Here is a 12,061-nt window from a genome sequence, read left to right as displayed (position 1 = left end):
ATCAAACCGGGCTCTCCAACACTGCAGGCGGATTCCTTACCAACTGAGCTATCAGGGAAGCCAAAAAACATTGGCAGATGTCCCTAATGTTAAAAGAGTTCACGCAAATTGAGAGCACTCAGACTCTGAGCGCTTTCTGCCTCCGAAAGTTAGCAAAGGCTCAAAACAAATCCTGGAAGAAAGTATAAGGGAGAGGACTGGGCCAGTGCCCACCGCAGATGAAACCTCCAGATGTCCGTACCGGCGTCTGTGCCAGGAATCCCACCTGGGAACCTGTCCCACAGAGATGGCCTGAGAGACAGAAGAAGTTTCTGGCACAAAAACGTTCACTAACTCATTTATCAATGTCAAAGATCGAAATGCGCCATCTATGCTTAATGTCTCAGTGAAGAATCTCAACCTCTACATCCTGGCTACATTTACTTTAAGGTTTACACAATTTAGGGAGAAGATGACTCTCAGGAACAGCTACTGCTCATTCAAAGTTACTCCATGCTTCCACTGAAGCCTCCAGCACTGCTGGGCACCATCTGTCCCTCCCATCCCCGGACAGACTGACACTCTTTCCCTGGTCTGTCATAACAAGGCACCACCCTCAGGGAAACCCAGGCCAGGCTCATCTGCTTCAGCTCCAGCTTTCAGCATGACCCCCAGGGACAATTTCTGCCCTTGTTTTAAACACTGTTTTAGCCCGTAAAATAAACACCACCAGTCTACAGGCAGGAGGCTCTCCATGTCCACCTATTTGTCAGTAGCTTAGTAGAGCTTAGGAAACTAGCCTGCCCATTCAGGAGCATCAGAGACATGGAAGACTAATAAACACCTCCAGAAAAATAACGCTGAATCACATCTCTTAGATCAGAACACAGATCTCCAGCAAAGAGGTGTTCTCTGTCCCTGGTGTCGTGGGCTCACACACGTGTGCAGGTGCACACATGTGCATGTGGGTGTGAAAGCCACATATCTGCATCATTTTTGCACGGGTGTGAAAGCCACATATCTGCATCATTTTTGCACGGTCTCTGGTCACGCCTTCCAAAGGCAAACCTGCTTTCTAGCCACAGGAGCTTCTCCCTAGTGGATGCTGTGGTTGAGGCCAAGAGTCTAACGCTTTCAGGTACATTATGTGATGAACTGTGAGTACCTTCCACTGAATTCTTGGATCGCCGCTTTGACGTCTTTGTTGCCACTGACCTGGATGCTCTGGTGGAAATTTCAGTCTTTAAAAAAAAAAAGAAAAAAAAATTAACTGATGCCCCACATAGCAACATCATGCATCACGAACAGATTTACTATCCAAGTGTAAGGAAAGAGCCAATAGGAAACAGGATAACACCCAGATGCTCCAAGAGGGGAGCTGAAGGCAATCAGGGCAGCAAGGCCTGAGCGTGGGGTCAGAAGGAAGCTGAAACCTCCTTCACCCTCACACAGAATTCCACATTTTTTATACAGCCCTAAGAAAGTCAGCCACCTACTGACCACCCTTGAGAATCACTGTCTTATCAGCTGAGTTTATGAGGACTCGACCTCTGTCGATACAAGCTTGAGTACTTCAGTGCTTGTGAAGTAGGTTTGCTGAGAGTGCAAACCTACTCAATGTTGTCTAAACAGAGCAATAAACCACAGGAGACACCACAGGCCGACCCTCTGGCCTCTCGTGCAGTTCCCCGCCCAACCCCTCTCTCAAGCCACCATGTGGAGCCCTGACCAGCCCCACAGGGTCCACTCCTCACCTGTCCATTTTCCCTGTGGCTGCCCAGATACACTTTTCAAGCTGCAGTTTGGATGATGAAGTAAGGGGGAGTCTAAACACCCCCAGGAGGGCACGGCCTGGACAGTACTCCATCCAGGGGGAGCACGGCGCTGGGTGCCCCCAGGCCAAGCGCAGCAGGATGGGCCCCTCCAGCCAGCCCTCCGTCCCCATCTGCCTGGTGACTTAATCCCCCCACACTAACCCGAAGAGCCACCCCACCTGCTCCCACACCATGACCCGGCCCCTCTACACGCCACCGGTCACAACCGTCAAACAAACGTACAAGGGGTCCCCGGAGTCTGCCCCAGAAACCTGGAGGATGCACACGCCCCATCTACTTCACAGGCAGGAAACCACCAACACCATTCCTCTTACAACTGAACAAACATGGGCTCCCGCGCCTGAGGCCCCAGGCACCGGGAAGGACCACAGCACAGCACGTCCTGTCTCAGCACAGCTATGGGTTTACATCTCTTAAAGTTATTTTCAAATTTTACCTCTGTTTCGGCTTTGGGGTCTTTAAAAGATCCATCGGATAACTTTTTAGACATCTCTCCTGAGCTTGATGACTGTAAAAAAAAAAAATTCAAACTGTAGAATTACTCAAGTCCGTAACATCTAAAAAAGCATCGAGACACTTTCTCTAAGGCTGACGGACAGCAAGACAAACCACTCACACAGGAGCGCCAAGTAGTGCCCCAGCCCCAGCAGTGTCGGGTCAACCAGGACCCCCCCAGCGGCGGCCGGAAGGCCACAGGTGTCAGAGGCAGGGCCCGGGTTGGGGGGTTGGAGGGGTTGAAGGGGTTGGGGGGGCTGGGCGGGGGGCGGGGTGGAAACAACAGGGAGCAGCGTCTCCCCCACGGTCCCTCCGCCAGGCCAAGCTTCCCACAAACACACAGGGACACACAGGGGATCTGGAGCAGAAAGGAGCTCTGACACCCAGGGCAACACTGCCCTGGTCCCAGGTTCCGAGAGGAAACCACTCTCACTTCCCGACGGAGCCAAGGCTTCAGACTATGCGACACGAATGCACTCTCAAGAGAAACATGACGTGCAAACTGTAAGAGGTGAAATCAACACCCTAGGAAGCCTCGTGCTTAAGTCAGCTCTCAGACACGTGTCAACATCGGGAGAAGGGACACAGCTGCTGAGACTTTCCTCCATGAAAAGCGATGGGTGCCTGCTCAATATTTCAACAATTCAGTGTCTTCGCGACTTCATTACGAAGTGGCAGACTGCATCTGAAGCAGTTCCTGTGTGGGCCGGGCTCCGTGCCCAGGTCCCCCGCCCACAGCACTCAGCTGCCCACAGACACACAAAGAGGGAGCACCCCGACGTGGCCACTCTGACCTCACACCCCCACCCCCACACGGGGACACACTCAGGGTTTCACAGGCTAAGAACATCTCACCAGCGTCTCTTCTACGTCAAGAGATCAGATCAGACCACCTGGCAGCACACGGGTGAGAGCCGTCTCCTCCTCCCAGAGCTGCCCTCACAAAAGCCTTGGAGCTCAGGCCTCTGGGGGCTCCCAGGAGAAAGTGCAGCATGCCCCCCAAAACCATGCTCCACAGAGGAGCCCCAGACGGACACAGAGGAGCCGGGCCAGCAGGATCACCACGACAGGTCTGTGCATACCCACTCGGGCCAACCATGACCAGCTGGGAGCAGGATCGGTCCCATCACCCTGTCTCAGATGCTCACTCAGTGCAGCACAGCGCGGGTGTCCACCCATAGCAGCAGGCACACCACCAGGAACCCCAGGACACATCACAGGGGGAACCCTGGGTCTGAAGGCCTGGACAGCAGAGAAGGTGCCCAGGCAGGGCACAGCAAAATGCATGAGAATGTCTGAGAGCCACAAAAAGCCAGGTCAGAGGAAAAGACTTTCCTTAGACCCCATTTAAACAGAGGCAAAAATGGGTGGGGGGGCGCAGAGGGTGTCTCGGTTTTTATGACACATACTGCATGGTGGGCTACCTGACTTCTGGATGCTCCTGGGGGACCCCAAGGTTCCAGGCGGCATGCTAACATTACCAACGGAACCACCAAAAGGACCAGCTTCCAGGCCTGGCGCTGGGCGGGTCCCAGAGGCCCTGCTCACCTCCCAGAGCCACACCCCTGGGATGCCAAGCCACAAAACCAGATGGCCATCGCAACAGGACAGGGGGGCTCAGCCTGGCCCCTTGCCACCTGCCACCCCCTCGCGTGGGCCTTGAACCGGTCCAGACCTCAGCTTCCTCCTTCCAAGTGGCTGGAGAATTTCCAGGGCCTTCCCAGGACACTTTACAGTTATGCCACGTCCCCCAAGAACCAGAGTCCGCACCCCAGCCCTGACAGGAGGCTTACCCTATCTATAGAGACTCCAAAATAACCTGAACATCTGGGGAAACAGCAACAAAAGTAAACACCGCCTGAAACCGAACGAATTTTCTGGAAAATCCTAAATTTACCTGAGAACTTGAATTAAGCAGGATTTAGTAAGCTGGGGTCTCACTGTATTGACCTGGCTAATGCCTCAGAGACTTAGAAAGCGGCCCTCACCCTGAATGCAGGCGGCCAGGCCCACGGCCCAGGGGGAGCTCCCCCCACAGAGGGCGGCCTAGGAACCGCTCACAAGGTGGCGGGGTCCGCCGCTCCCCAGGAAAACCCCCCGACACGCGTGCACGCGGCAGACAGCACCCTGGGGTTCTGCGAGGACTCCGGGCTGGCCGTGATTTTAGGGCGGGTGACATAAATGCTGTCTCCCCGTCACAATGCAGCGAAACGCGGTCTGAATCTTAGCGAGGAGCCCGCGCCCTCTGCGGGCGGGCGGCGGAGCGCCCCGGGGCGCGCACCTTCTTCTCCTGCCGGTCGCGGCTCCGCTCGGGCTCGGGGTCCCTGCAGAGCTCCCCGTTGCGCAGCCGCCGCCGCTCCCGCTCCTTGCCGCGCTCCTTCTCCTTCCCGCCCTCGCTCCGGCGCTCCGCGTCCTTGTCGCGCTCCCGGGGGCCGCGGTCCCGGTCCCTCTCCCTGTCCGGCCGCGCCCGGTTCTTGGCGCGCTCGCGGTCCCCTTCGCGGTGCTTGTCTCGCTCCGGCTCTTTGTGTCTGTCCCGCTCATTCTCCTTGGCCTTGTCCTTGTCCTTGTCCCTTTCCTTCTCTCGGGGTTTGCTTTCTTCCTTTAAGTCCTCTTTCTGTTTCTGATCTCTGCCTGTACTTCTCTCGTTTGGTTCAGAATTTCCTTTATCCTGGAAAATAAAAAGCCAAGTAAGTATCACTTACAAATTATCCACCTGAACCACAAAAGGCCCCGCTATTTTAGACACAGGGAACCTGCATTCACCTCTTTGTCCTTCTGGACCCTGGACTCGTCTTCCTTCACGTTCTTATTATCCAGTTCCTGCGGTCTGGACGTCAGTGAGGGCCGTCCTTTCGTGTCCCCCTTCTCTCCCGCCAACACCCTCTTCACCGCGTCATCACTGGAGAGCTGGTCCCAATGGGAGGAGAGAAAACACAAGGTTGCAATGAAATCAGTACACTTAATACACAAGCGTCAGCAAAGACTGTTCATTAAACGGACTCTTTGTCTCCTAAAGGAAGTGAATTTTATCACAGACAACGTACAGCATCGCCTAGACCTGTCCCTTCCAGCATTTCCAGTCCTTAACACCAGAGTCCACTCAAGCTAAGCGAACCCCACTTCCCTCCACCCAAGCTGCCAAGCGTGGCCGTGTAGGCTAGCTGCCCCGCACCTCTCACAGGGCCACAGAGCCCGGCCTAAGGAACGATCTCACTGGAGCCCCGTCAGATGCTAAAACCCCCTGGGCAGCGTCCCTGACTGCCCCCGGAGTCCCGGACACCTTGGTCAGAAGTCCCCCTTGCCCACACACTTCCTCTTTCCGCAAGCCTGTGCCGAGTGCCCGTCGCACGCGGGCACTAGACCAAGGGCCAAGGCCACGCTGCGCACCAGCAAGACGGCCAAACACAACCACCAAGTCGGTGCAGTGCGCCAGGGGAGCATGAGAGGGACCCCGGGAGGAGCAGCCGACCCCACGGGCTGCAGGGGAGGCAGCTCGGCCCTGAGAAACCCGCAGCGTGAGAGAGGCAGCGGGCAGGGCAGGAGACCTGGAGGCAGGCACCAGGGGGCGCTGAGAGCCAGGGGCGGGGCTTCGCGAGGCGCCCGGGGCGGGGGCAGAGGATTCAGCAGCAATCACTCGTCAGATCCGCTTCTGGAAAGGGAGCATTGAGCAGGATCTGGGGCAGCTGAGTCCCAAGCCTTGGACCCACCGGGCGGGGGTCTCCTGCGGCCCCAGGAGCCAGTCTCACCCCACTCCCCACTCCCTACCTGCCGTGTGGGCTGGAGCCCGCCTCTCCCACCTCAGCAGCTCGGAAGGCGAGGCCCCCAGCCTCCAGCCCATCACTTCCATCAAGGGCTGTATTCCCCACGCTCCTGGCAAAGGTCCAGCTCTGCTCCGCTGGAGGGGAGGAGGACCCAAGGGAAGACCTCCTCCAACGGCCCCAGAGGGACGGCAGGCCAGAGAGGCCCGGATTCCAGCCAGTGGTGAGGACCCAAGGAAATCCGGCCCCCGCACGAGCGCATCAGGGGTGTCTCGGAAGGCAGCAGAGCTCTGCACACACTCCTCCGGGGAGAGGGAGGAGAGGACGGGAAGCGGAAGGGGGACTGGAAAGGCGGGCAGAGAACAGGGACACCCCGTAAACCTCACAGACGGAGAGAAACAGCTCCTCCGGCCACTCCGGCCACCTGAGCTGGAAACACTCACGGGCTCTGAAAGGGGGCCCAGGAGGAGGAGCAGCACAGGGCTGCAGAGGCCGGCGTGCGGCCTTCAGCCATGTGCCCCCCCGCAGGGCGCCCAAGGCACCCCTACTGCACACCAACAGCTCGGGAAACCTGCGCCCGGCACTCGCTCGTCTGTTCACTGCAGAGCTTCAAACCACGGCTGTTAACTCCCAGGCTCCAGGAGAGGGGGGATGGGACTGCAGGGACAGGGCTAAACCCCACTCCTCCAACGCTGCCCACTGCCCGGGGTGGCCCGCCTGGTCACCCTCCCAGGTGTGCACAGCTCCCAGCTCTGGGGCGGGTCGCGCTACCTTGCTGAGACAGCACTTTCCAATTCTCTGCAGCAGCTCGTTGGTCCTCTCCGGCTCGTGCCCTGCCACGATCCTAGCCGGTTTCGCAGACAGTGGCTCTCCGGAGACAATGACTACCACGTCTATGGCCTTCTGCAGGAAGCTAATTTTTGCATCTTTATCCTGAAAGATATTCATTTGAAACACAGATATTAAAATATTTGAAAAAGAGCTTGCACTATCCTCAGGATGTTCAACAGGCTCAGTTTCCTGTTTGGACAAAAAGCTATTTTTAGGTGTGTGTCGGATTTAGAACTCCTGACTCTTAATAACCACTACCACCAAATAAAAGTTCGGTAAAGCTTTTCCTTTCGGGCGATGGGCTGGCACCCACCTCTGAGACACTAGCTGCGTTTCCGAAGGCTGACGTAGCGTGCCATGCAGCTGCTGGAGGAAGCTGAGGTAAGGAGGCTGCTGGGCACTCCCAGAGCCACCAGCCTTGTGCTCCAGCCCCAGAGCACAGCTCCTGAAGTCCCCCGGGAGAGCGCCTCCCACCTACCTTGACGTTGTCGGACTTCATCTCGACATCCGTGTAGAGGCCCTTCATGAAGCCCGTCATCCTGATCACCTTCAAAAGAAAAGGCAAGGCCACGGTCGGCACCCCAGGACAGCCTGGGACTCAGCCGTGCCCACCGCCCCACGCTGAGGGCACCGGGCTCTGTCCACACCCAGACGTCCTCCATCCGCTGACATGACATGCATTCCAGCGTCTGCCATGGGTGGGGGCCTCGTCCCAGGCAGAGTCCGGCTGATCCTCACGGAAGTCACTGTGGCTGCCAGGACAGGTAAGCACGACGGACCTGCAGGGTGCTAAGTGGGGACAGGATCTCCCCTGATCCAAGTGCAGGAGGGCCCAGGGTGTCTGGGAACACTTCCTGGAGCAAAGCCTATCCAAGCTGAGACCAGAGAAGATCTGGGGAAGCACGTCCCAGGCCAGAGAAACAGTCCCACAAGGTCCAGGGCCGAGCGGGTCCGTTCAAGGGGCAGATGGCCTTAGACAGGAGGGGCCTGAGGCCAGGGAGCCAGCACGGGCCTGACCCAGGTGGCCTTCAAAGCCATTAGGAAATACAGACTCAGCCTCAGGACAACAAGGAGGCCCCGAGAGGTCCACAAGCAGAAACAGGCATCTTTTGAGGGTCGCTCAGAGCAGTGGAGAGCAAGGATCTGGGGAAGAGAGGGGACTTGCCGGCCTGGGTTTCTCCGCACCACTCTGTAAATCTCAATTGCCTCCTGGGACCTTGTGGGGGGCCTGGGGGGAGGGGGTGGTCTGTTGCCACATCACTGTTTTTTTGGTCCCCTCACCACTCCCTCTCCCCAGCCAACCTGGACCTCCCAGCTACCCCTCAGTCAGGCTTGGTGGTGCTTTCTGCCCCTCCCCACCCCTGGACACACCAGGGCCCTGGGTCCTCTCAGACCATTGGTTCTCCTGTGGCAGGTCACTATAAAGTCAATGCAATGGGTAGCAGTAAGCCTATTTTTAAAAAATAAAACCGATCAGAAAATATCAGCCTGCACTCGTATGTGGTAAGGATGAATATGCCTATAAGTGTGTGTCCTGGCGGATATAAAGAGTACTTATTACCATAAGACATGCTTTAAAAAAAAAAAAAAAAAGTGCCACACTAACACCAAGTTCCTTCTTTAAGACCAAGCTACAACTAGCTAGCTTATAGTTTCCAAACCGCTCAACAGCTGTGCTGTTATTTCCCCTGATAAGACAGGTAGAACATTAAGAGCTGTTGTTTGGTCATTAAGTTGTACCCGACTCTGCAACCCCACAACTGCAGCACTCCAGGCTTTCCTGTATGAAGCAGAATATTAAGAGCATCTAATATTCCTAGAACTTCTTCATTTTGCTCCTTTTGAGGTTTTTCTAGTGTGCTGACAGTGTGAGCAATCATTTCCAGCAGCAAGAGGCATTAATTTCACAGGATCAACGCTTCAAGTTATAAAAGATATGGAGTTAGCTTAGCAGTAACTAAAACTCTAGAATATGGCGATTTGAACACAATACTCAGGGGTAGTAAAGAATTTTGCTCAGAGAATCGCCATGTATTATTTGAAAACGCTTTCCATATGTCAGTTGTTCTAACATCTTTATCAAATAAGTGACAATTAACATACTTATCTTTATACAGGTAGAGAGATTACTTTTGACCTTCAGTTCAGTTCAGTCGCTCAGTCCTGTCCGACTCTTTGCGGCCCCATGAATTGCAGCACGCCAGGCCTCCCTGTCCATCACCAACTCCTGGAGTTTACTCAAACTCACATCCATCGAGTCGGTGATGCCATCCAGCCATCTCATCCACTGTCATCCCCTTCTCCTCCTGCCCCCAATCCCTCCCAGCATCAGAGTCTTTTCCAATGAGTCAACTCTTCGCATGAGGTGGCCAAAGTATTGGAGTTTCAGCTTTAGCATCATTCCTTCCAAAGAACACCTAGGACTGATCTCCTTTAGAATGGACTGGTTGGATCTCCTTGCAGTCCAAGGGACTCTAAAGAGTTTTCTCCAACACCACAGTTCAAAAGCATCCATTCTTCAGCGCTCAGCTTTCTTTACAGTCCAACTTTTGACCTTAGATTAGCAAAAAGGCAGACCAGTGCATCCCAATGGGGAACACGGAACTCCTTCCCCACAGTCTGGCTACCTGGCAATGGAGTCAATTCCTGCCTGAACTCTCCTCCCCCCTCCAACCTTGCAGGAGGTGGGGACAGCAGCCACCATGATAAGCCCACAGCAGGACCCACAGAAAGATGCAGCCCCCCCCCGCCCGCCCCAAGCCTCTTTCCTGGCTTTCTGGTTTCAGTGAGAAAACAGGACAAACACAGAAAATCAAAGTGTCTGGCTGGGGCAGCAACCGGTGCGGTCAGCCACTTACCTCCTGGCTAAGTGACTGGATCCCTCCTGGGTCAGAGGACACCACCCGCCCATTTCACAGGAAGAGGTGATGCCACTCAAGGCCTGGCTCCCCCTAGAGGCTCCCTACACAGCCCTGTCCCACCAGGCTCTCCACACAGCCTCATCCCCTCCCCAGACACTGTCCAGGGCGGTCTAGGTGCTGCACTAGCTTAGGAGGAGAACAAGGAGGCCAGTCAAGACAGCCCTGGGGATGTGGGTCAGTTTTGAGAGTTTTAAGCACAGCTTATAAGCACAGAGAGGTCCACATCATAAGCTAAGTCAAGAGAGCAAAGACAAGTAAGGCACAGTTTGTGGAAGAGTAAGATGCCGAACCTGTTGGAAGGATTGAGAAGTGAAGTTTAAGGACCAACATGGGCAAGAGTAGGAGGCCAGGACACCTGCAAATTGAACCTGATTCCTGAAGCCCAGAGAGCATGCCTGGGTTCCCAAGGGCAACACCACACTCGGGCGCACCATGGAAATGGGCGCTGACCCTGGAGTCACAGAGCCGTGACTGGCTCCATTCAGCAGTGTTTGCTGTGCGCCTTCTGTGTACCGTGCCCGGGATGTGCCAACAAACAAGTCTCCGTCACTCAGGAACCTGCCAGCCAGCGGGCAAGAGAGTGAGACAACTAATATCAAGGCATGCTCTGCCATCGATCAGCAAATACAGCCCTGCTTTTTATAGTTATTATCCTTCCAGGTCCCCCAACAACCACCTTCAATAAGTCCACCCAAAGGCATTGATTAAACATCTAATATGGGCAAGAGCCGACTCACCGGAAAAGACTCTGATGCTGGGAAAGACTGAAGGTGGGAGGAGAAGGGGACGACAGAGGATAAGATGGTTGGATGGCATCACCGACTCAATGGACATGAGTTTGAGCAAGCTCCGGGAGGTGGTGAAGGACAGGGAGGCCTGGCGTGCTGCATGGAGTCCATGGGGTTGGGAAGAGTCGGACAGGACTTAGCGAGGGAACAACAATGGGGTGACCACAGCAGGAGCAGGTGGTGGGAAACTTGAGTGGGGCACTAACAAGAAAATAATGTCCTTCTCCTGGGATTTGTAAACACTCTCCATCTGCCAGACGCTGCAAGGGAAAAAAAGTCTCAGAAACAGCCCTGCCAGGCTGAGTGGATGATCTGCTCTAAGAAGAGTGGGGCAGGACGGAAAACATAAGAACGCTCCCCAAGAGCCGGGACACTCCCGGGAAAGGTGGGCCAGGGGTCATCCGTCCCGCCGAGGCCGGGCTCCTCGGGCAGGGGCAGCGCTCGGCGACGCGAGGTCCGATCCCGACGCCAGCTTTGGTCCGAACCCCCCAACCCCCGTCCTCCGACTCCTACCCCAACACCGACCGCCGATCCGCATCCCGGTCTCCGGCCCGCACCCCGACATCCCACATGGGCCCCGACCCCCGGACCTGCACCCTAGCCCGCACCCCGGCCCGCACCCGGTCCGCGCACGGGGACCCGGCCCAGACCGCAGTTCCGATCCCGGCCCGGCGCTCACCTCCGTGATGATGTCGTGCAGGTAGCGGAACGGGGGCTTGTTCAGCAGCTTCTCGGTCAGCGGCGGCCGCCGAATCACCTTGCCCAGAGCCTCCTGCGTCCGCTTCACCACCGCCGCGTTCATGGCCGCTCCCCGCCGGCCGCAGAGCCTAAGCCCGGCTCCCGGGCCGCCGCCGGCCCCGCCGCCGCCTCGGCTGCCCGCTCCGGCCTCGACGCGCCGCTCGGGTTCCCATCCCACAGTGCACCGGAGTCCGCCCAGGCGCGTGCGCCGGGCCGCGGCCCTCGGTCGCCAGGGGTGGCGCGGCCTTAGCAACGGACGCGCCGCGGGGCCCCGCCCCCTGCCCGGCTGCGCGCGCACGCGACGCCGCCGACGTGGGTGGGGCTGCGTGCCCGCGGAGTGACAGCGCCCAGGCCCCGCCCCTCTCAGCCGCCGCTCGAAGAAGGTGCTTCCTCCCTCGCCACTGGGGAGACCGCCGGAGGACTGGGCGCGGCCACAGCGCTTCCAGGATTCCTGGTGCCTTTTTCTCAGGTTTAAGGCGAACTGGACTGTGTGCTCTCGAAATACGCATGCCCTTTCCTGTTTGCTACTTAATACGGCTTCCTGAGCGAGTATTAATGTCTCTGCTAGCAGCAGAGACATTACTTTGCCAACAAAGGTCCGTCGACTCAAAGCTATGGTTTTTCCAGTATTCATGTATGGATGTGAGAGTTGGACTCTAAAGAAAGCTGAGCGCGGAAGAATCGATGCTTTTGAACTGTGGTGTTGGAGAAGACTC

General features: G+C 56.6%; 1 protein-coding gene across 1 annotated transcript in view; it reads right to left on the bottom strand.

Moving 5' to 3' along the window:
* The window catches only part of TRAF3IP1 (TRAF3 interacting protein 1), a 59,947-nt gene extending 48,538 nt beyond the window's left edge, over positions 1–11,409 (bottom strand). The window contains exons 1-7 of the mRNA XM_068964678.1: positions 11,287–11,409; positions 7,377–7,445; positions 6,839–7,000; positions 5,073–5,216; positions 4,591–4,977; positions 2,251–2,322; positions 1,145–1,220 (exon numbers count right to left, since the gene is read on the bottom strand). Coding sequence (XP_068820779.1) covers positions 1,145–1,220; positions 2,251–2,322; positions 4,591–4,977; positions 5,073–5,216; positions 6,839–7,000; positions 7,377–7,445; positions 11,287–11,409 — 1,033 coding nt within the window. The remainder of the gene's footprint in view (positions 1–1,144; positions 1,221–2,250; positions 2,323–4,590; positions 4,978–5,072; positions 5,217–6,838; positions 7,001–7,376; positions 7,446–11,286) is intronic.
* Between the last annotated feature and the right edge of the window lie 652 nt (positions 11,410–12,061).

Source organism: Capricornis sumatraensis, chromosome 2 (genome assembly GCF_032405125.1).
Source record: "Capricornis sumatraensis isolate serow.1 chromosome 2, serow.2, whole genome shotgun sequence".
Lineage (NCBI taxonomy): Eukaryota > Metazoa > Chordata > Mammalia > Artiodactyla > Bovidae > Capricornis > Capricornis sumatraensis.
The sequence above is the reverse complement of the archived record's forward strand: the minus strand, read 5'-3'. Positions and strand labels throughout refer to the sequence as shown.